The 25551-nt window shown below is 42.1% G+C and overlaps 1 protein-coding gene across 1 annotated transcript in view; it reads left to right on the top strand.

Moving 5' to 3' along the window:
• Positions 1 to 24697, top strand: part of serinc3 (serine incorporator 3) — a 48996-nt gene extending 24299 nt beyond the window's left edge. The window contains exons 5-9 of the mRNA XM_075462283.1: positions 8675 to 8844; positions 18822 to 18912; positions 21372 to 21573; positions 22186 to 22407; positions 24562 to 24697. Of these exons, the coding sequence (XP_075318398.1) occupies positions 8675 to 8844; positions 18822 to 18912; positions 21372 to 21573; positions 22186 to 22407; positions 24562 to 24697 (821 nt within the window). The remainder of the gene's footprint in view (positions 1 to 8674; positions 8845 to 18821; positions 18913 to 21371; positions 21574 to 22185; positions 22408 to 24561) is intronic.
• Positions 24698 to 25551: the final 854 nt, after the last annotated feature.

The raw sequence follows: 25551 nt of genomic DNA, 5'->3' as shown, positions 1-25551 counted from the left end.
AGGAAGTGACGTCGACGCAGCTTTAGCAGCAGAGAAGCTAATAGGCTTGTGTTGATAATAATAAACTCCTGGACTATGTACAAACTTCAAAATGCATCGTTTTGTGAGTACAGACCATATTTGTACTACTGTAGAAGTTTGGTGTCATGGCATGTGATTTTAGGCTACGTGCCCACGACAACGGTAACGACAGATAAACGTAGAACATTTCGACAGATGTGCCTATCTTGCACACGGCGACGGCGTTTTTAGGAGTTCAAAACGGAGAAAACACAAACGCCCCCCAGAGTGGAGATCTTGAAAACTTTCCAACCTCTCGTCGCCGTAGGAACAGTTCAAAACGCAGAAGTGCGTTTTTTGCACACATTTTTTTTTGCACACGCATCTGGAAGTAGCCTACTGACGTCGGCAAAGTAGCCTACTACATCGGCAAACTGCGAGTTTTATGAGTTTTATACGTTTTCCCTGTTCCCATGGATAGACAGATATCCACCCCCAAGACGCTCGTGAGAACGCAGATAAATTGTGGAGGAAAAAAACGGACATCTGCATTTATGCTTCAGAGCGTTGTCGTGGGCACGTAGCCTTAGTGTGGTAATTTTGGAGATACTGCCAGGTTCCATTAGCGCTTGTACTAAGCTATTCGGGATAACTCAGTAACTCAGCTGATGTTCAGCCAAGATCGAAAAAACTTCGGGTGGGCTACTTGGCTGGATGTCACGGTTCAAATGACCCTAGGGTGAATCTACTCCGAACCATCACTTTAAAGGAGAATGAAAATAAGTGAAAAGTCTTGAAATTCTAAAAGAGTGAAATAGAATGTCTATGCCGGCTTAATTGGAACCTTAAAATGAATTTTTAAAGTGCAGAAGTGACAGCTGAAGACGATTTCAATACAGAGATGAACAGTTCTCATTAAAAAGGTCAAAGGTTAAACGGATCACCAGAACACTGATGTTAAATGGGAAACAGAGAAACACACAGAGAAGAAAGAAAGAAATGGTTTAATTCAAAGCAGCCGATTTGAACGATGGGCTGGAATGAGATGGGCTCACATTTTACTTCAAGGTTGAAGTAATGAAGACACCTGAAGATGCCTAAGTAGCAAAAGAAAAGTTAAATTTTAGTTTAAAAAAAATACACTGTTGCTGAATGAAGGAAACGTAGTGTTAAAGGAATTTGAATATTAAAAGACAACAGTGGAATGATTTCAAGCTATTGGAAGTACTGAAGAATTGATTAAAGGGTTGAAAAAATGCAGAAGTCTCAGCAGTAAAAGGTGAAGGGTTAAAAACAACAGAAGCAGAAGAAAAGAAGGGAAATGCAAAACCAAAAGTGAAAATTTAGCAGAAAGGACAGAAACAATGCAGAAATATGTGAAAATGTAGCAGAAAGTTACTTGCTGAAGTTTCAAAAGGCCTGAATCAAAAGTAATAAAGACAGCTGAAGATGCTAAAGTAGCAAAAGCTTTTACTAGAAAAGCATTTGCTGAATTCTTAATTCACACAATATTCTATAAAGAAGGTCAAAGGTCAAGTGAGTAAAAGTTAAAATGGCTGCTGTGTAATATGTAGCAGAGGAGTGGAAGAGAGATGTCCTCACAGTTATAGGAATGTTTGTAAACTGCTGCGGCTTAACGAGCTCACAAGCAGCAAATATGGACAAGGAGGAGCAGAAGATGGCTGAAGGGATACTATGACCTCCTGTGAGAAAACTATAACAACCATGAAAATCATTTGAAGACCGTCAGCACCAGAAGGGTTAGAGGAATGCGGTAATTTAGTTTTTATTTCAATGGAGTGAAAGATGTTGAAACAGCAGTGAGTTGAACACACTTGAAGCTGTCTGCTGTGTCTTACCAAACTTTCCATTGGAGTTAGTGACAGAATTTGAAAAGTTTCTCTCACTTCAAGGCTCATAGCTGAAATTCCGTAAATGTTGGCTGAAAGAGGACACATATATTACATTGTAAGGGAGAATTTCTTACTGTAAGTTAAACTGTATGAAGGTTAGAGGAATTTGTTTGAAAAAATGTAGTTGAATATCAGAAAAAGCAGAAGGTTATCAGTGGCTCTGCTGACTCCCCATTCATAAAAACCAAGGAGCAAAAATAAAAGTTCAATATTTTAAAAAGTATAAAATTCAGAAATACCAAAAGTCATTGCATCTCCTGAACGAGCTGAACGTTTTGAGACCAAAACTGTTGAAATCGGTGAAAGTATGCAGGAGTAGTTAAATGACAAAAAACGTACAGAAGAACTAAGATGTTGGAATGATAAAGAAAAAACAGGAAAACAATCGTGAGAATGCTGTTAAGCATTAAGATCTTGTCCTGATCCCTGACCCGGGGACAGGACAAGATCAACTTTGACACATATGAACCTACATATACCCACATACTACAACCCACTTGCGAGCCAATGACTGCCCCACCCAAACTGTGGCTCTGCAGTTTGGTGGGCTCTAGTTTTCCAATCCTGAGGCAAGATGAGATGGTCTACTGCGATGGAATGGGGTGGTGCAGAAGGTTGTGAGTGAGGAATGCGCAAACCATCACACTCCCTTGCAAAGTGGCCAGGCTGTTTACAACGCCTGCATATTACAGCACCAGCACGAGATGGTTGGCTGCGCCAGTTAAAGTTCTGCAACCATGCCATGCTCTCAGTGAGCTGATTAAGCTGCTGTTGCTTCTGCTTTATCATCTCTCTCATCTCATGCACCTCTGACACTGGCAAAAGACGGCACCCTGATGATCACATTGAACACCACACTGGTGGTACTGAATGACTGTGGGCACCACCTGGCAAACCTTCATGCTCCCACTGGATCGCTCCAGCCCTGACGTCAAGCAAGGTGCAATCAGGCTGTCTACGCACTAATTGCTTTAGTCCCTCAGGAGAACTTCAGCATTCACCATACCAGAAGGTGCATGCTGCTTCACCCTCTCCATGAGACCATTCAACGCAAGAGAGAACTCCTGAAGAGTCTCTCCCTCTAGCTGCTTCCTAGAGAAGAATGCCTCCTGCAGAGCGACATAAGACCCGTACAGGTCCTCCAAAATAGCTAGTATTTCTATCAGGGTCCTCCCTCTCTGTGCCAGAGCGGTGCCTGATCTGCTCCCTCGCTTCACCCTCTGAAGGCGCTAGCATGGTTGCCGCGTCTGTCACGGCGGTGTCGCACCGTGACGTCAAAATGACGTTTCAGGCATGGCGCTTCCCTTGAAAAGACGGCGCAGCGCGTTGTCGTGCACCACTCGATTTTTGTAACTTGGCTGCGCCGAGAACAACGAACTGGAGAGACCGATGTAAGACCAGGCTCAGTGAGGAGGTGCGTTTGTACAGACAGCTGTACGAAACTGCAGTGAAACAGCACAGGGAGCACGTAAATTCCCAAAACTGATGCACAGAGATTGGCAGAACTTTGGGGAAAGAGGGAGAGTTCTGTAAGAATGTGTGGAAGAAGCTACGGGACAGATACGTGAAGGCAAAGAAGAGGGCAGAGACTCTGTTGATGCCGGGGGCTTCAAACCTTCACCTCTATAAACTGAATTAAAAAATTAAAATCATCCGAAAACTGCAGCAGTATCATTAATTACAGTATTCTTGCTCTTGACAGCGGCATTGTTTTCTTCTCCACTTTCGTGGTTGTAGAGTAGCGGCAACCTTCACGTAGCAGCGCCACCTCTGTGACGGAGAAAATTGCAACTACTGGCGCATCGACTTGCGCTGCTTGCGCCACTATACATGGCGGGCACGAAATCGTGACGTCATCAACACCGCTCGCGCTAGCAGACGCGGCAAGCATGCTAGAGCCTTGAGTGGTCAAACAGGAAAAATGCATGGTCGGACCAGCTCTCATACAGGCCTGTGCCTCCTCTATCCACTTACTCAACCCTACACCTGTCCTCCCCCTAAAGATCGGACACTTCCTATCTTGGGGTACAAAACTAGCCTCTCTGCTACAGAGACACTAGAAGTGGAGGGGGCAGTAGATGACGCACAAGGACCAGCCTGCCACTGCCGAAGTTGCTCATTGTCAGCTTTTAGCTGCGCAACTCTCTGTTCCTGATTCTCTTCTCCTATGATTAGAAACAACTCTCACTGTGCATCAGTTAAAAGAAACAGTGAAACATAACCGAAACCAGCCTGAAGATCCGCTGAGAACCACTGCTGCTTTGTGTCTTACCACCATTGAAGGTGGGAAAAAAAAAAAATATTAAGACACAAAGGAAAAGAGCAGAAAGAATAATACAAAAATCAATTAACACACATCCTTGCTGCTATCGAGTAGGTCCTGCCGACAACGCCAAGTGTGTCGAGAGGAGTATGCGAGAGGCGCGGGCTGAGTGCATACGAAGCGCATGGAGGACCCACACACAAAGCAAGATTGTCTGTATACAAGATGATAACAGGCTGACAAGGCCCAGTTCTTTGCCATATACACCACCTCACTGGGCCAGATTATCCGATCACATGGCTTCTCATGTCAATGCTATGCTGACAATACCCAGCTCTATCTGTCATTCCCACCTGACAACGACACAGTCTCAGCACGACTCTCAGACTGTCTCTCTGACATATCGAAATGGATGAAAGCCCATCACCTGCAACTAAACCTCTCAAAAACTGACTTTTCTTCCCAGCCAAACCAACCATACACCACAGCATCTGCATCCAAACTGAATCCCTATCTCTTGCTCCATCAAATGTAGCTAGAAACTTGGATGTCGTGATTGATGACCAACTAATCTTTAAAAATCATGTTATCTCTGTTGCTCGATTGTGCCACTTTGCATTACTACACATAAGAAAGATCAGGCCGTACCTAACCCAACACGCCACCCAGCTCCTGGTGCAGTCTATGGTTATCCCCCACATGGACTACTGCAACGCCCTCCAAACTGGTCTTCCAGCCTGTGCTGTGAAACCTCTGCAGATGGTCCAGAACGTGGCGGCGCGTCTGGTCTTCAATCAGCTGAAAAGTCACCCCTCTGTTCGTTGAGCTTCACTGGCTACCCATAGCTGCCCGCATCAAATTCAATTCATCAATGATGTTAGCCTACAAAGTGCTTAATCCCATCTACTTGAATGCTCTTGCAAAGGCTTGTGTCACAACTCGGTCACTCCGGTCATCAAATGATTGTTGTCTAGTAGTGCCTACACCACACTTAAGACAATCCAGACTCTTTTCATGTGTCGTTCCACGATGGTGGAATGACATACCAAGTGCAACAAGAACAGGGGCTTTCCTGTCTATCTTCAAGAAATTTGTGAAGACCCAGCTCAGAGAGCATCCTAGCACTTACCCTGTACTTCCCTACCCCCTCTACTGCACTTTCTCTTTCTGTACTTCCCTCGATGCCTAAACTCTATCTCTACACTGTCACCCCTCTGACGGAGTCTGACTAGTGGTTTCCTTCTACGTAGCTTATTGTTAGCTTTGATATTAGCTGTAATGTTATATCCTAATTTCTAAGTCGCTTTGGATAAAAGCGTCTGCTAAATGCATAAACATAAACTTAAGCTCGTAGCCTACAGTTTGCCAACAACGCCACCTTGGGACTTTTCACCCAAAGAACGGCCTCCGCAACTAAAAGATAAAACACACCAACAGATTTAAAATGCGAACTGGGCAAAGTATGTCTAAAATAATGTTGAGTGCCCAGAACCAACAACTGAAAACGGAAAAGAACAAATAATACAAACCATAACAAAAAGAAAACAGACGCAAAACAATAGTCTTAGCTGACAAAATAACTGCACAGCCAGCCACCGGTGCTGCAGACGGGGGTCCAACCAGGCCGCTGGAGTGCAAACAGCAACAGCGGCAGACAGATTAAATTACAGCGGTGGCAAATGGCAGAGGCTATGCGACGCAGCTTAAACAATCCAGCCGAGTGGTGGGAGCCAGTCAGCAAGAACGGCAGCAAAACAGAAACGAAGCAACAGAGACAAAGCAGCAGAGGCCAGCTGATGGCGACGTCAATATGTCACAATTTGATCAGCTGGACGATTGGTGCCATCTGAAAAAAAGATAAAAGTTTGGTGCCATTATCACAGATCTGAAATTATGTTCTTAAGCACAGCGGTGGAAACCAACCTTGAACGCACACATGCAACAAGCAGGAGAGGGAGAGAGGGCGACCCATGCTGTCACCGGTGTTTACCTGGGACCATGTTAGTGTTAGCCGCACCAAAGCACCAAACAGTAGGCTACTATACAGGAGTGCAAAGAGAGGGCGGACACTTACCACCACAAACTAACTGGGTTATGTGTCGCACACAGAGCAAGGCACCTGAGCTCAGCCACTCTGCTGGGAACTAATATCGCCATATTGGCACAGAGCGCAAAAAAAGGAAGATGCAGGAGGTAACTGTGATATTTATAGTATTTATACTATTTATAGCAATTTGTGGTGTCATGACTCATAGGTTAGGAAAGCATCTATGCTGCTACAATACTAAACATTATTTTAAGTTATTGCTACTAAAGGTGGTTATACAAGTGATTGAATCATGAGGTGTACTTTGGTTTTCCACGCAGCTTCTGCATTTTTGCTTTGTTTTTGTTAAAAAATAATGACATAGTATAAATACACTATATTGCCAGAAGTATTCACTCACCCATTCAACTCATTCAATTCAGGTGTTCCAATCACTTCCATGACCACAGGTGTATAAATTGAAGCATCCAGGCAAGCAAACTGCTTCTACAATCAATTTGTGAACAAATTGGTCACTCTTAGGAGCTCAGTGAATTCCAGCGTGGTACCGTGATAGGATGCCACCTCTGTAACAAGTCCAGGTGTAAAATTTCCTCGCAACTAAATATTCCACAGTCAACTGTCAGTGATGTTATAACAAAGTGGAAGCGATTGGGAATGAAAGCAACTGAAGTGGTCCGCCACGTAACATGACAGAGCGGGGTCAGTGGATGCTGAGGCACATAGTGCGCAAAGGTCGCCAAGTTTCTGCAGAGTCGATCGCTACAGACCTCCAAACTTCATGTGGCCTTCAGATTAGCTCAAGGACAGTGTGTAGCTAATGTAATGGGTTTCCATGGCCGAGCAGCTGCATCCTCGCAATACATCATTAAGTGCAATGCAAAGCATCGGATGCAGTGGTGTAAAGCACGCCACCACTGGACTCTAGAGCAGTGGAGACGCGTTCTCTGGAGGGACCAATCACGCTTCTACATCTGGTAATCTGATGGACGGTTGCCAGGAGAATGCTACTTGTCTGACTGCATTGTGCCAATTGTAAAGTTCGGTGGAGGGTGGATTAATGTATGGGGTTGCTTTTCAGGAGCTGGGCTTGGCCCTTTAGTTCCAGTGAAAGGAATTCTGAATGCTTCAGCATACCAAGAGATTTTGGACAATTTCATGCTCCCAACTCTTTGGAAACAGTTTGGGGATGACCCCTTCCTGTTCCAATACGACTGCGCACCAGTGCACAAAGCAAGATCCATAAAGACATGGGCTGTGTTCGAAACCGCCTACTTCTCCTACTATTCCTACTAGTCATACTTTTTTAAGTTCCCGGATGTACACTAGATGCATACTAGATTCGCCGAAATGTTGAGTATTCATCATGAGGTTACTTGTCACACTCAAACTACCCAAGATGCAACGTAACGTGACGTCGCCCATCGCCATTTGAACGGTCAAATTCCGTTAACGGGACGAGAGCAGTCAAAACGGCATAACCGGAAGTGCGTTGCTCACTGCGGCTAGCTTTAGTAGCGCCGAATTCGTGGGAACAAACTTGTAAATAGCCGGTATTTTGTCAGATTTTCAACACCTTGGGGGTCTAAATGACTACTTTCTCGCCTGAAAATGTTTCAAATGTTGCTAAAGTTATATATTTACAGAGTTTATAGCTTAAGCGAAATCAGCTTTTCAGGCCGGCTGATTTCGGCTCGGGCAGGAGTGAAGTGCACTGTGTGTAAACGCTCTGCATACTGTCTGATCGATGAGTATGCCGTTTTCAAGTATGTAGTATGTAGTAGGCGGTTTCGAACACAGCCATGGATGAGCCAGTTTGGTGTGGAATAACTTGACTGGCCTGCACAGAGTCCTGACCTCAACCTGATAGAACACCTTTGGGATGAGGGTTAGGATTAGTTAGTGTAGAGACTGCGAGCCAGCCCTTCTCGTCCAACATCAGTTTCTGACCTCACAAATATGCTTCTGGAAGAATGGTAAAAAATTCCCATAAACATACTCCTAAACCTTGTGGAAAGGTTGCCCAGAAGAGTTGAAGCTGTTATAGCTGCAAAGGGTGGGCCAACATCATATTGAACCCTATGGATTAAGAATAGGATGTCACTTAAGTTCATATGTTTGTAAAGGCAGACGAGCGAATACTTTTGGCAATATAGTGTATGTCATGAGTTGGTATCAATTTGATGTTTTATTTGCCGCAAGATCTGAAAAGGTCTAGATGATTTGTGTAGGTTCTTGAAATATAACTTTAGCAGTAAAAGAGGACATACTTTCTTTTTCATGACTGTACATACTGTACCTTTGAATGAGTATCAGTGTATATTCTCTGTTAACATATTAAATCTTATTATATTTATCATACACTGTCAAAAATACCTCAACATATGAATGATTTCAGAGTGTCATTGAGGGGAATTATCCGAATTTGTATTTTCTAATTCTCTGTTTTAGCATTACTGGCTATCATGATCCTGAACTACATCATTTCATTTACTGCTGTCGTGCTGTTCTTCCTTTTCTACACCAAGCCTGATGGGTGCTTCCTTAACAAGTTTTTTGTCAGCTTCAACATTCTATTCTGCATCGTGGCCTCTGTTGTTTCCGTGCTGCATAAAGTTCAGGTAGGCCCTGCAATAGACAATGTGGCAATGTGTCCAGGGTGTACCCTGTCTCTCACTCCATGGCAACTGGGATAAGCTATTGTACCCCTTTAACTTTGAATAGGACGAAGTGGGTATGGAAAAAGCATGAATGAATTAATGAAGTCCAGGTGCAGGAAAGATTAGGGCTTTAGCCTGATTTTAAGCATACTGTCCTTCCATAATATAAATCCTAGTCAGAACAATCTCCTTGTTTTAGGAAGATTTTAATTTCTTTTCCTGAGTCTTACCAGAGCAGTGAAAAAAAAAAACGTTTTTGTGAACTTGAATATAGTTTTTAACCTGATTTAAATTTTGTGACTCCTGATAGTATCAGATATGTTCTCTTTGACTTGATTGAATGCTAAAATGCAACTTCGACTTCAACTTAGCTTACGAGGTAAAAATGTTGCAAAGAAACATTTGGCCCAACATTTTTCAGAAAACTAGTTTTTGTTGTTTGAAGTTTTTTGATAAATGTATAAATGGAGATTTGGTTTGAGCTATGGTTATAGCTCATCTTGGCTGGTTTGGACCACTGTCTCAGCATCTGATCTATTTATCTGTCTGATAAAAAAAAAAAGAAGAAGAAGAAGCACTTTATTGGGAATTCAGCTGAATTAATGTCAGTGGTAAAATGTTAAATTAACTTATTCAATTCAATTCATTTTTATTTATATAGCGCCAAATACAACAAATGTCATCTCAAGGCACTTAGATAGTAAGTCCAATTCAAGCCAATTGGAATTCAATTAATTAATAATAATAATTATATAATGCTCTAGTCTAGTTGACCACTCAAAGCCCTTTTTACGCTACAACCATTCATCTGTTCACACACACTCATACAGCATGCCTCAGTTTATACAATTCTACAGGCTACACATTACTTTTTTTCCCCCTGTATTATTCACACACAATGTAATTGTGTGTGAATAATACATTGTTGCTTTCATTAAATGTAAATGTAACATTTTAGAATGAAACTTTGTCACTTTCTGTTAGGTCCAGGTAATAGGTCATTTAGAAAATTATCATGGTATTGGCTAAAAAACATTCCTTTCAGAAAGCAACAGTTTCTTTCATGTTCTCCATTTTAACAATTTAAATGCAGTTGCTCTCATTACCGAGGTTGCATATTCTTTGACCATAATTAAAAGTGTTTTGGCTGCGCAAGCAAACAACTCAATCTTGGTCGATGGAGATGGCCATTCATCCTGACTTTCGATATGCTGGAGATCTCTTTCTGGTAAAAGGGAGTTTTTTCTCATCTGTCACCTGCCCCCAATGTGCATCCTCAACATGAGAGACTGAATTAAAGTGAAGATTTGATGCAATCTGTTGGTTTTCTTTGCTTTGCAAAGTTTTATGAATTGAAATTATACAGATATAATTAGAATGAATTAGACTAAATTGGATAATAATGACCTGATTTATTTTGGATTACACCATAATAACTTGGATTGAATTGGACTGATTCTGATTGTACTGAAATTAACTTTTAAATTCTTTTTAAAGTGCCTTGATCCCAAACTGATTGATATAGTGCCAAATTAGTCGTGGACCTGTTCATATGAATTAATTTAAAGGGGATAGAGAATCAAAATCATCTTTTTCACGTTTTTGGTGTTAGTTCTGAGTCTCCCCGCTGTGGGGAGTACACACGAAGTGCCAGCAAGTTTCAAGTACTCCCCCTTTTTTGAATTGCCGCCAGAAAATGGGCAAATCCGTGTTTGAGCATTAAGTGACGTATCTTTTGGCGCAATCGCCCCCCCACACCCAAATCCACAGCCACCCCCTTTCAGACACGCCCCTTCGGCGAGAAACAGAAACTGGTGAGCCTTCCAAGGCTGTGAAAGCGGACTACGATCGTTACATATTCTTCCCCCGGAAAGCAATGTTCGCGATCAATGGCTTTTATTTATTTTTAACAGCATCCCCAGTACATACAATCGCCGACTTTTCCTTTGCTCTGCGCATTTCACGGAGTACAGTTTCACAAACCTTGCATGATTCCGAGTAGGCTTCAGTCGGAATTTAATGCTCAGTAGAGGGTCAGTTCCGACTTTGCAACAAAATCAACCCCAGCAATTAGTACAGCCTGTAAGTATCACATTTTATTTTGTTTTAAATGTGTGTTGTGCCATATTCCTGTTGTAAGAATTGCATGTTAGCTCCCCGGTGAGGTGTTCCGGGCCCGTCCCACTGGGAGGAGGCCCCGGGGAAGACCCAGGACACGTTGGAGAGACTATGTTTCTCGGCTGGCCTGGGAACGCCTCGGGGTCCCCCCAGAAGAGCTGGAGGAAGTGGCCGGGGACAGGGACGTCTGGGTCTCTTTGCTCAAGCTGCTGCCCCCGCGACCCGATCCCCGGACCAGCGGAAGATGATGGATGGATGAATGGATCATAGCAATGGAAATTTATGGATGCATGTATGAAGTAAAAAGAATTGGTCCAAGCACAGAACCCTGTGGAACTCCATGACTTACTCTGGTGTGTGAGGAAGATTCTTTATAACAAACTTCAGAACAAACTAAAATCTATCAGATAAATATGACTTAAACCAGCCTAATGTAGTTCCTTTAATCCCAATAACATGCTCAAATCTCTGTAATAGAATGCTGTGTTTGGAGAACACTTAACTACATGAACTACCTTTTTGAAGCAATTTTGTGGGCAGTTTGTGGGCAGTGTTTAAGCTATCACCAGGCCTTCAGGCTACCAGCTATCCCAGGGTCCCCCCTGTCTAACAGGCTACCACCTGGTACAGGCTTCTGCCTGGCCTCCAAACCACTAGCAGGCTCAGGCTCCACTGGGCCTTCAGGCAATGAGCAGGTCCAGGCTTCCACTGGGTCTCCAGGCTACCAGTAGGCCCAGGCTTTGACCTGGCCACTAGGAACCAACAGCTTTAAAGTATCACCAGGCCTTCAGGCTACCAGCTATCACAGGATCCCCCCTGTCTAACAGGCTACCACCAGACCAGGTCGAAACCAGAATTCAAGTGAGGCCACACAATTACAACAAAGGACAAGGAAGGCACCGGCGGTGGCAGTTATTCAGACCGGGATCCAACATCAACCTGCTACATCATGGCACCAAGGAAAAATACTGTTGCATTTGAAGACGAATTAGAGGAGATTAAAAAATTACTCAACTTCATGTCAGATGAGCTGAGCAAAGCGGCTAAACAGCAAATGTTGCTTGATTTAATGGGCTTGATTTAATTAAAATCAAGCAACTGAGGACTATAATAAAAGAAAAGGATAATAAATCAATGACTTGGAAAGAAAAATTGAGGACTTGGAGCAGTACACAAGAATGGAGGATGTAATTATAAATGGTCAGGACACTACACATTGGAGTTACACCAGAACTACAATTAGGCAAGAGCAAAGATGGGGAGGACGCACCAACAGAGTTACAAACAGTGGAACGACAAGTAATGAAATTTCTTGAAAGCAAAGATATAATTATTCATCCAAGCAGTGTTGCAGCGTGCCATACTCTTCCTCTAATGAATAGTAAAACAAAACCCTGCAATAGTCGTTCGCTTTGTGAACCGAAAGCATAAAATTGACTTACTAAGACAGGCAAAATATCTGAAAAAAAACCGATGTGTACATAAATGAACATCTAACAAAAAAGAATGCTGAAATCGCCAGACAGGCACGGTTTCTGAGAAAGCTGAACAAAATTCAAGCAACATGGATAAAAAAGTGCAAAGTAATGATTCGGCTGAAGGGAACACCAGAGGAAGCAAAGGTGATTGTGATAAGAGAACTAAAAGACCTTGAACAATATAAATGAGAACATACTGAGGCCTTAATAAGTCATTTCTGGGATTATTGTTGTCAAGGAGGCTCTGGATGTTGTAGGAAAAGGCCGGAAAAGGGGGAAATGCCCTCTCCGGGTTGGGAATGAGATCCTTCCTCAAGTGGAGGAGTTCAAGTATCTCGGGGTCTTGTTCACGAGTGAGGGACGAATGGGGCAGGAGATTGACAGGCGGATCGGTGCGGCGTCTGCAGTGATGCGGGCTCTGCACCGGCCCGTTGTAGTGAAGAAGGAGCTGAGCCAGAAGGCGAAGCTCTCGATTTACCGGTCAATCCGCGTTCCTATCCTCACCTTTGGTCCCGAGCTGTGGGTAGTGATCAAAAGAACGAGATCGCGAATACAAGCGGAAGAAATAGGCTTCTTTCCGCAGGGTGTCTGGGCTCTGCCTTAGAGATAGGGTGAGAAGTTCGGTCATCCGGGAGGGGCTAGGAGTAGAACTGCTGATCCTACGCATCAAGAGGAGTCAGATGAGGTGGCTCGGGCATCTGGTTAGGATGCTTCCTGGACGCCTCCCCGGTGAGGTGTTCCGGGCCGTCCCACTGGGAGGAGACCCCGGGGAAGACCCAGGACACGTTGGAGAGGCTATGTTTCTCGGCTGGCATGGGAACGCCTCGGGGTCCCCCTAGAAGAAGTGGAGGACAGGGACGTCTGGGTTTCTCTGCTTAAGCTGCTGCCCCCGCGACCCAATCCCCGGAGAAGCGGTAGATGATGGATGGATGATGGATTCATTTTATCCAAAGCAACTTACAAATGAGGATATAACATTACAGCTAACAATAAGCTACGTAGAAGGAAACCACTAGTCAGACTCTGTCAGAGGGGTGACAGTGTAGAGATAGAGTTTAGGCATCAAGGGAAGTACAGAAAGAGAAAGTGCAGTAGAGGGGGTCGGGAAGTACAGGGGAAGTGATAGGATAGGAAATACTCCCTGAAGAGCTGGGTCTTCAAGAGTTTCTTGAAGATAGACAGGAAAGCCCCTGTTCTTGTTGCACTGTAGGTCATTCCACCATCGTGGAACACCACATGAAAAGAGTCTGAATTGTCTTAAGTGTGGTGTAGGCACTGCTAGACAACAATCCTTTGACGACCAGAGTGACCGAGTCGTGACGTAAGTCTTTGCGAGAGCATTCAAGTAGATGGGAGCCGTTCCATTAAGCTTTGACAGAACAAGAGATAGGGATTCAGTTTGGATGCAGATGCTGTGGTGTATGGTTGGTTTGGCTGGGAAGACAAGCAGTTCAGTTTTTGAGATGTTTAGTTGGAGGTGATGGGCTTTCATCCATTTCGATATGTCAGAGAGACAGTCTGAGATTCGTGCTGAGACCGTTTGGTTGTCAGATGGGAATGACAAATGTTCCATGTGATCAGATTATCTGGACCAGTGAAGTGGTGTATATGGCAAAGAGAAGAGGTCCCAGTACTGAACCTTGGGGGACCCCTGTGGTGAGGTGGTGCGCTGCAGAAATGTTACCAAGCCAAGGTACTTTGAATGACCGTCCAGTGAGGTATGATTCAAACCAGGAGTGTGATCTCCCTGTGATGCCCATGCGAGTGAGTATGGATTAAAGGATGCCGTGGTTGACAGTGTCAAATGCAGCTGATAAGTCGAGCAGGATGAGTACTGAGGACATAGCTTTTGCTCTGGCTTCTTTTAAGGGTTCTGTCTTAGAAGCTTCTGTCACAGCTGTTTCAGTGGAGTGGCCACTTTTAAACCGATTGGTTTGGGTCAAGGAGGTTATTTTGTGAGAGGTAATCTCTGACCTGTTTAAAGACCACCTTTTCAATGGTTGTAGACAGAAAAAGGAGCAGAGAGACCGGCCGATTGGATGGAGGGAAGGTTTCTTGAGCAGTGGTGTAACCCAAGCTTGTTTGAATGTGGTAGGAAATGTGCCCGATGTCAGTGAAGCATTAATCACGTGTGACTGCTGCAGTTACAGTAGGAGCAATGGATTGGAATAGATTAGTAGGAACCGGGTCCAGCAGGCATGTAGTAGGATGGCTACATGTGAGAAGTTTAGATACACAGTAAATGATGCAGTAAGACTTCTGCATTCTGAGTTAGTGGCACATATGTTTAGAGAAGGTTCGGGTGTAGGCAGTACTGTAAACTTTTTGGTTATAGCTGCCGCTTTGTCAGTAAAAAATGAGGCGCCTGCCATCAGATTGGTAGCAGGTGGCGGAGGTAGAGTATTGAAGGTGAAAAAACGTTTCCCGGTGTCAATAGTACTGTGAATCTTGTTAATGTAGAAAGACTTTTTTGCATCAGTGACACTGGATGAGAATTAAGACAGTAGTGCCTGGAATTTAGTTAGATCCGCAGGATCTTTTGATTTGAGCCATTTCCTTTCGGCAGCTTTGAGGTTGGTGCGCAGCGATCAGAGAGTATCATTCAGCCAAGGGTGTGACTGAGAGGATCGAGCGTGTTTGGTGGATAGAGGACACAGACTATCCAGACAAGACCTCAGTGTAGAGCAGAGGGACTCTGTGGCATCATTAACCTCAAGAGAGGAGAATGTGCTGCAGGTCAGAGGCAACAACGGAGGAGAAGCGAGTGGGCGACAGGTTGTGGAGGTTGCGGCATAATGGAAACCATAGGGGTGGAAGCAGAGGGTCTTCTTAGGAGACTCACTCTGAATTGAATGAAATAGTGGTCAGAAAAGTGCAGAGGTGGGACAGAGAGGGCCTCTGTGGCCCAGTTTCTTGTGAAAATGAGATCTAGCTCTTTGCCAGCTTTATGAGTCGGAGGACTGCAAACTAGTTGTTGCTCAAACCAGTGCATTATAATGTCAGACAATCTGAAGAGTTAGGACTGTCAAGGTGGATATTCATATCACCAAGGACCATTGTGGGACAGTCATGCTCAGGGATGGAAGAGAGCAAAGTGTCTAGTTCATCTAGAAAGTCACAGAGTTGTCCTGGTGGAAGATATACGACAATCATGTAAATTTTGACCGGTGCAGTTACCAAGATGGCATGGTATTCAAAGGTGTTGTAGTTACCATTAGGTAGCAGTTGGTTGTATTTCCATTTGTTGGAAATTAGCCGTTCCACCACCTCTCCCATATGTACGAGAGGTGTGGGAGAATGTGTGGTTGGTCGAAAGTGCACCCGGGGTAGCATTATTTTCAGGCTTAATCCTGGTCTCAGTGAGAGCCAGGATGTCAAGTGACAGGTGGTTGGCATAAGCCGTAATGAAATCTGCTTTTTTTTTTACTGCTGATTGGCAATTCCACAACCCCATAGACAAGAGAGTGTCACAGAGTAAAGTGTGTTTTATAGAGCGGAGGTTATTAAGGTTGCGGTGGCGTTTGGTTGTGTGAAACTTTCTAAAGCCGGAGACAACAGGAATGGGATTGAGGCACATTTTAAAAACAGGTGGTGAGGCCAGAGCGACACGGATAAGGCAAGTGGGACAGGGTTGCCTTGTTCAGTGGCCTTGCTCGGTGGACACTCGCAGATAGACACGCAAGTCTTTACCCGAGAATGGCACTTCAGGCGTAGCCCCTTAATTTCTACTGCGCGCATAATTAAACACGGCGGTTCACGTGTTAGCTAATTGCACTTGGTTGAGACCGCCCACCGAGAGTTAACCAAGAAGTGGTTTCAGACGGGGGAGTGACTGCATGTTCACAGCCCCTGATTACTCTGATTGATTTCTGATGGCCCAACCCAGGCTACTAGACAACAGGTTTTACCCACGGATGGGTTTCGGTCACTTGCTCAACAGCAGATATTGAATTTAGCAAAGAAGCTTAGAAAAACTTAGACTAGCAGACACACAAGACTCTATCCGTGCAGTTCCCTATCATGGAGATTCAAAACTGTCCTTAACATTATGAGCAGAAGTGCCAGCAAGTGTCAGAACCTCTGTTTCAAGTACTCCCCCTTTTTTAAATTGCCGCCAGAAAAAGTGCAAATCCGTGTTTGAGCAAAAGTGACGTCACTTTTGGCACAATCACCCCCCCACACCCAAATCCATAGCCACCCCCTTTCAGACACGCCCCTTCGGCGAGAAACAAAAACTGGTGTGCCTTCCAAGGCTGTGAAAGCGGACTACGATCCAAGAAAGCAATGTTCACGATCAATGGCTTTTATTTATTTTTAACAGCATCCCCAGTACATACAACCGCCGACTTTTCCTTTGCTCTGCGCATTTCACGGAGTACAGTTTCACAAACCTTGCACGATTCCGAGCAGGCTTCAGTCGGAATTTTGCTCAGTAGAGGGTCAGTTCCGACAGGGACAGACAGACTGCAGCAAGCAGTGCACTCCGCTGAGAAGGTGATCGGCTGCAGCCTCCCATCTATCCATGACCTGCACGTCTCCAGGACTATGGGGCGAGCAGGTCGGATCACAGCTGACCCTTCTCTATTTGCACCACTCCCCTCGGGCAGGAGGCTTCGGTCCATTCGGACCAGAACCTCCCGTCACAAAAACAGTTTTTCCCCCTTGCAGTTGGACTTATGAACACTTCATAATCACCTCATAACCTGCCCCAGTCACTTTACCATCATTAAAATTGCACTAATGAAGCTGCACTGTTGTTGCTCTGTATATTGGATACTGTGTATTGTTGTACACACCTTGTACATTTTATATTCATATATTTTTATTCGTAATTTTTTATTATTATATCCCATGTTACATGTTTGCACCTTACGCCGCAGCAAATTCCTAGTTAGTGAACACTGTTCACTAACAATGGCAATAAAACTAATTCTGATTCTGAACAAAATCAACCCCAGCAATCAGTACAGCCTGTAAGTATCACATTTTATTTTGTTTTAAATGTGTGTTGTGCCATATTCCTGTTGTAAGAATTGCACGTTAGCTCTGGCTTGTGCAGCCAATCAAGCAACGGTAACCGAATAGCGCCAACACCTACCTGCATTTCATAATGAGGTTGCCAGATAAGCTCTGAAACGACGCCAATAAGGGCAAACGACGCATTCTAAACCCAGCATAGTAACATAGCTGTTTCAGAGACCATTTTAAGGAGGTTCTGAGCCATTACAGACCCAACCAATTTTTTTGGGCTACATATCACATCACAGAACAAGGATTAATGCCCCATTCAACCTTTCTCTATCACCTTTAAGCACCTTATATTGCAAGCTCTTGTCCCCATTCAATTCAACCTCAAACCTATGATAAAAGAAAAGATCTTCACTTGCCTCTTGAGGTGAGCCAGTTACAGTCTCTCAAGGACTTTCATTGAAATATTTTTTTTTAGTATGTGAGAGGTTAGGGAAACTGCTTTTTAGTTGTTGATGACACATGGTTGAGATTTTTTCTGTGCTGGAACAAGACAAGATGTCTTCCACAGAAGAGAAATGTGACTCAGGCTGATATCATCTGGACCTACAGCCTTGTTCAAGCTCAGTCTCTCCTAATTGCTGGAGCCATACAGACAGGCTTAAGCGAGAGATTGATTAAGTGTCATTGTTTTTTGATCTGCGGAGAGATGGCGGTGAGGCTGAGATTCATGAAGGAGATGCATAGTTATTAAGATTAAGATTACTTTATTGTCACACGAAATTACTCCTCCACATTTGACCTTTCCGCACCTGTTGAACACACACATGCACATGCACAGGGTCACACACTCATGGAGACAGATGCCATACACTGGAGCGGTGGGCAGCCAATCACAGCGCCCGGGGGGCATGGGGGTATGGTGCCTTGCTCAAGGGTGGCAAAGAGGTGCCACCCCTCCAGCTGTCAGTCCACCAATCTTTTTTGAGCGGCAAGAGTGGGAATCGAACCCACTCTAACCACTGAGCCACGGCCGCCTAAAGACTGTAGAGTTGTGACATGTAAGATGTGGGTTCAGGGAGGGTGGGAGGTCTGTATAGTTGGAGGCAGGGTATTGTATTCATGAAAGTATTTATGCCACCCAAATAATATTGTCTCAATATTATTGAGTGAATTGAACTTGCATGAATCAAAATGTCTTGTATGTCTTTTTTTATATTTCCAAAATTGCAAAAAAAAACAACAAATAGACTGATAAATGAATTAAGAAATGTTTTCCTTATAAAACATAATGTACCGGTACACAAAACTATTCCAACATGCCTGTATATGAATGTTCACAAAGGATGTACTGATCATATCTGTATCCTCCAGGAGTCTCAGCCACGGTCTGGTCTACTACAGTCCTCCTTCATTACCCTGTACACCATGTTTCTGACGTGGTCTGCCATGACCAATGAACCTGGTGAGAATCTTCTCTTTGTTTAGAATGTTTATGGAATCTTTACTAGATGACTAGATGCCAGACTGAAACAAGTCTGGCCACGTTTTGGTACACCCATTGCTTTTTTAAAGAAATGCTCTTTTGTCTAAAAAAAATATACTGGTTATTGCCTTAATTTGCTTTGCTTCTGGTTACTGTATAGAAAATCAATGTGCATAGTGCCTTGCGAATGTGTCCACTTTAATCAGTAAACCTTGACTCATCTTGATGGCTTTGATTAGCTGTGCCTTTGGTTGCTCAGTTTGCAATTCATGGTGTACAGTACCTTGCAAATATAAACAACGCCTTTCATATTTTTGTTATTTTATGACCTCACAATCTGGATATACAAAATAGTTTATTGTTATTTATATTTTGATGACAATAGCATGCCAATCATTTTGAGATGGATAGGTTCCATTGGTGTACAGACATCCCAGCAAATTCTTAGAAAGATTGACATGTGGGCTATGACTAAATCATTGCAAGACCTTTACATTTATCTTTAAACCACTTTTGTTGCTTAAGCAGTACACTGATAAACATTTTCACCAACAAACTCCATTAAATCTCAATTCTCTGGAATACTGACACAGGTTTTACTCAAAAGTGTGGCTGTTTTAAAAACCATCCATGATTTCTTCAATTTGTACTAATTTACTTAGCCTGGTGAGGAATATCATTCTTATGGCATGATGCTCCCTCCATTATACTTCACTGTTGGACAAATTCTCTCAGGACCCAAATGCAGATGCGGATCCGGTCCAGACAGGTGTTTGAAAGAACTTGATTTATTTAATAACTGTAACAAAAAGCGTGGCCAAGAACACCAAAAAACTAAACTGATCAAATAAAGCCCTAAGAAAAGACATAACTGATTTCTGAACAATGGACAAATAAATGACTGATGCAGTTCCTTTATTACTAATAACATGTTGAAGCCTTTATAATAGAAGGCTGTTGTATAAAATGCAGCACTGAGATCCAACAGGACAAGCACAGACAAAAGGCCTCTATCAGGGCTAAGAGGAGATCATTGGTAATTTTCACCAGTGCTGTTTCTGTGCTATGACTAGCTGAATCCTAACTGAAACTCTTCAAAAACAGATTATTTCTTTTTAAATGTTCACAAAGTTGAGCTGCAATAATTTTCTCAAGAACTTTAAACATAAAAGGGAGATTGGATATGGGTCGATAATTAGCAAACACTCCTGGATCAAGAGTATGTTTTTTTTTAAGTCAAGGTTTAATTACAGCAACCTTCAAACCCTGTGGTACCAAGCCTGTCATTTATCACGCTCCGAACTGCTGGACTCAAATGCACGACTCAGATAGACAGTATTCCAAAATCAGTGTCGGTTTAATAATTCCAAGGTCTGATACACGGGCAAGCAAAAGTAGATAGGCAAAGGTGCACAATCGGCTGGCAAAATCTCTGGTCAAAAAACACACAAAGGTGTCAAATAACGTGAAAGCTAGACTTGAAATAAATGCTTGAACGAATGACAAAATGATGAGACAAACATGCAACGAACAAGACAAAGGCTGGGGTATAAATACACTAAACAGAGGGGAAGACGATGCACAGGTGAGAAGAATTAGGATGACGACAATAAGACTGTGACAGGAAGTGACTACCAAAATAAAGCAGGAACAAAGAACACACACATAGACCTGGCATGACAGTCATTAAAGACAGATTGGTCAAATGTAATATGGAAGTGTTGATTCAGGGTAAAATCTCCTTAAACGTTGAATTGGAATTGAATTAAAGTTGATTGGTTTGAAGAGACTATTGTTGATGTTAGCTCCGAGAGTTCGACTGGACAAATACAATGTAAATACAAATCAGGTTCTAGAGATACTTCTAAAACTGTTGTACTTGATGATACATCAGTGATTATCGTGATGAAAAATTCTATGACTCTTGACACTAATAGAAACTATTTAATTAATTAATAAATAAACTTTAAAGGAATACGTGTCTCAACAGAGCTTGTACTCATCGTCAGCCTGGTTACAGTGCTGAAAAGGAACCTGGGATTATTCTTATTCTCTTCAATCAATAATAAATAGTAAGCACTTCTAGCTTTACGAACGGCTTTCTTATATGTTATTGTACTAGCTTTCCAGATTTGATATTCTTCTCAGCTAGAGGAAGGTCATTTTCTTTCCAACTTTCTTGCAGTCTGCTTTAAAGTATGCAGCTGTGAATGATACCAAGGAACCAGCCTCTTCTGGATGTTTAGATATTTCTTTTTATGCTTTTTCCTTGTAACTTGTTACTTGTACTTACAATTTTTTCCCAAATTTTGTATACCACTTTAAAGCTATGAAAATTTTCTTAAAAAGTCTCAGTGTATGCCATCAGTATACTCTCAATTTGAGATATAAAGAGAGTTTTGAACATTGTATGTGCCTATTTTTTCTCCTTTACCCAGACCAAAACTGCAACCCCAGTCTGATCACTATCTTCCAGCAGATCGCCTCCCCAACAGTTACCCCTCTGGAGATAGAGAACCAAACAACTGTGGTGATCATTGGAACAGAGGAACCCATCCTGACATCCCCGTACCTAAAGTGGTGGGACGCCCAGACAATTTTGGGTCTCATTATTTTTGTTCTGTGCATTCTTTACTCCAGGTAAATATTCTAACCATTTCTGCAGTAATCATTTACAAATTTATTTTCAATTGTGAGATCTATAGATATAATACATTATATAGAAATAGACTTGATATTGCCATGAACACTAAAAAGTGAGAAAAGTCACCCTGATGTTACCAATTTGTTTATGAGCTGCTGTTTTGAGGACCGACGTTTAGAATTCAGTTGTTACCATACTTGGTCTGTCACATCCAGAAGATGGATGTGGTACTTTTCTATGCCTGCTTTATTCTGTTCAGGGTCTCAGGGGGCTGCAGCCTTTTTGTGTTTGGAGTTTTGCGCTCTTTCTGGGTACTGTCTAACTTACTCCTGTCTTCCATTTTTTGGGCATTGGCAATCCTCCAAAAAAGCTATTTATCTGTGGAAAATTAATTTAAAAAAGCGCAAAAATCTCATGTTCCTGTGACAGAGGCCATTTTACTTTCTTAAAACCATTTTTTTAAATGAATTATAAAACATCTGTGTCTGCTTGTAAGTTACTTTTTGACATTGAACATTTCAGATCAGAATAAAAATGCAAGATTTAAGGGTGACCATCTGTCATACTGTGTTGCACACAGTTCCCATCTATCACCATTTTGTCCACAGCATTCGTTCATCCAACACAAGCCAGGTCAGCAAGTTGACTGTAGCCTTCAAAGACTCCACCATCCTCGCTGAGGGGGGCAATAGCACTGATCAATCAGAGGAGGCAACTGGGCAGGTGGAAAACAGTGAGCAGGACACGGTGCAGTACAGCTACTCCTTCTTCCACTTCATGCTCTTCTTGGCTTCACTGTACATCATGATGGCACTCACCAACTGGTACAGGTTGGTAACATCTCCTCTCCTAACACCAGACTACTACATTTTCAATCTGATCTACATTTTGAAAGACAACAATAAAATATCAAAAACAAAACAAAATATCGAACCACAACGAAAAAAGAAAGTAAGAGAAATGATTGCTGCTACTGTACCAAATACGTAACTGAGTAGAAAAGGTGGGGACTAGCTTTTCAGAAGGAACTTTGTTTTGATAAATGTTTTGTGCTGCTCAGACAATAAGATGAACTATTATACCCAATTGAATACAGGTATAACTTAAGAGAGGGGGTAGGTTTAGTTTTTTCTTACTATGAAGAAGTCTGAGGATTGTGCAAATTATCTGCTGTTTTTTGTAAACATCAACTGGTATTTATTAGTGGAACCTTGGGCTACCCTGTTTTTTTCTAAATTTGAACATCCCTTCTAATGTGGGAAAATGTCAGTAACCAGTTTAGATTAAAGACTGCAGCCTTGGTATGCCACAGGCAGCATCGACTGATATATCAAACCGTTATAAGTAATTATAAGTAATAGAGGGCATTCTACCATCAGCTTGATCTTATTCATCTGAGTTTACATAACTGCGCTGTACTCAGCTTTGACCTATTTGTTAGGCCCGAGCACCAAAGGCAGTGCGAAGGCCTATTGTATCTAGTGTGTATTATTTTTCTTATTATTATTATTCCATTCCTAAATTCATTTCGTGAAATTTTGTGCACGCCCCCAAGGGAATGCATCAAAATGATCTATTTATGGGGTGTTGATAATTTTTGGTGGGAAAAGACTCCCAAGCGCCACCTTTTGTGGTAGCCCCAAAACTGCAACTAATGGATGTTCATGAAACTTGGCAATCACATGTTAAGACTGATAAAAAAAAAAAAGTCCTGTTGGAGCAAATGTCCCAAACCCAACAGGAAAGTCAGCCATTTTGGGACAAAGAGGCCATTTTGGTGTTTTACAAACAATACATAATAACAAACTCCTCAAAGAGATTTAATCATGGAGGCCTGAAAATTGTGTAGTGTCCTACACAAGTCATATTTTGCATGATTACTTTAGCCTGGTCATGTTTGCATGTCAGCATTGACTTGTGTTCACATTTTCATTGCATGGCTGATTGGATGAAGCAACCTCTACATCATTCAAGCACCGCCTTTTTCGCTGCTTGCCACTTTAATTATTATTATTTTGGTCTCTGGAACAGTTATAACATTTATTAAATGTTCAATTCTAAATGACAACATGCAGTTTCTGGTAATGTGGCATATGTTTGGTATCTTTAACAGATTTATTTATGAAAGATCAAAGACCTATTCTTTGCATTCAGAGGACCTATAGGTACTGAAACAGGGCATTCAGTTAGTGATATCTCTATGCTTTTTTTAACAAAAAAAAATGACAGCAATATTGGGAGTAAAAGAAAAAGACCCTTTAATTATGGAACAATTAAGCATATCAAGTAACAAAAGCTTTTGAATTTGCATACCTTAAACCCAGATTAAATTTACATTTTATACCTAGTAAACTATGTAGAGTAGCCAGGTATTTCTTTTTACCTTGCAACACACCTCTGGTTAAGGTGCTATGTTTCCTTATGTTATAGCTACTGACATTTAGTGGGAGATTTAGAAACATGCTACTGGGAATGCTACTACTGGTACTCTTTGTTATGCTTTATAATATGAGTGTGAAATGTTAAGGGTTGACTGGTAGGACAAGAGCAAGAATGAAGGCAGACTGACTGATAAGCTCGATATTGTGAACTATTTTGATCGACAGAGCTCCCTTTGATCATATGGAATTAACTGGGGCTGCAGGAAGAATCATTATGCCACTGCATAATGATATCTTGGATTTTGAACTGTTGGTCAAACAAAACGAGCCATTTAAAAATGTTACATCAATCTGTTAGAATCTGTGTGAAGCATTTTTTTTTTTTTATAAATTTGTATTCTAAAATATCTTTACAAGTAATGTAGAGATTAATGAAAATTATGGATATCAGTAATGCACATTATTTGCCCTTTTTGCTCTAGTAATCCAAACGTAGATTCTAAAACCAGAGCCCCCTGTGAGGCAGCACGTGTTTTATGCTACCAAATTTTGTGATAGATTAAAGATAAAGAAAAAAAAAAAAATTTTATTTCCTCTTTACAGCCCTGATGCAGACTACACTGTAACAAGCAAGTGGCCAACAGTGTGGGTGAAGATCACCTCCAGCTGGTTGTGTTTGGCCCTTTACATCTGGACCCTGGTGGCTCCGATGATCCTCACCAATCGCGATTTCAGCTGATCAGGGACACTACCCTCAGTCATCTTCCATCTTTTTTTTCCTGTGTTCTTTTTTGTCTTTTTTTTTAGCCCGCTAAATCTAAGATGGACTCCAAAAAAACCTTTTAGTTTTTTTTACTATATACTATAAGGGTAGTTTAGGAGAAAGAGGAGTCTTCTGCAAATTGGAACGTCGGTGGTTCAACTTCCGGCATTCACGGACCACGTTTCCTTGGGCAAGACACTGAAGCCCACATTGCCTACTATTTATCCACTGGTGTCTGTAATAGACAAACAAATCAGTGTAGCCTGTAACACTGTATAGACTAAGACATGCTGTACAAGTGTATGTGAATGGGTGAATGGGCTTGTAGTGTAAAAGTGCTTTGAATGGTCAACTAGACTAGAAAAGTGCAATATAGGTACAGTTAATTTGCAATTTATCAAACATTAAAGTGTCCAGCATATAGCTGTGACACAAACAAAACGAATTGCTGTCTCAAGAACTGATTATTGTAAACTGTAAACGAAAAGCATAAAACTGTAACAAACTGTACCAAATTGTAAGATGAGGAAGCTTGTTGTCATGCCTTTCAGTGTCTTTATGCCTATGCATGATCTTTGAGATATATGAACATAAATGCTAGTCATCTAAAATGCATTGCAGTATGACCACAAGTCAATTGAGGTTTATGAAAAATGTTTATGAATCAGGATATAAAGATATAAATGTTTTTTATAAAGGTAATCTCTACAAAATTTGCATTTTTTTTTTTTTTCCATACAGTTGTCTTTATGGCTGACAAGACATTTCCAGAAGTATATTGCATATTTATAATGCATATTTTCACATGCTATGTGATGAATGTGCTCACA

The sequence above is a fragment of the Odontesthes bonariensis genome, chromosome 3 (genome assembly GCF_027942865.1).
Source record: "Odontesthes bonariensis isolate fOdoBon6 chromosome 3, fOdoBon6.hap1, whole genome shotgun sequence".
In the NCBI taxonomy this organism is placed as follows: domain Eukaryota; kingdom Metazoa; phylum Chordata; class Actinopteri; order Atheriniformes; family Atherinopsidae; genus Odontesthes; species Odontesthes bonariensis.
The sequence above is the reverse complement of the archived record's forward strand: the minus strand, read 5'-3'. Positions and strand labels throughout refer to the sequence as shown.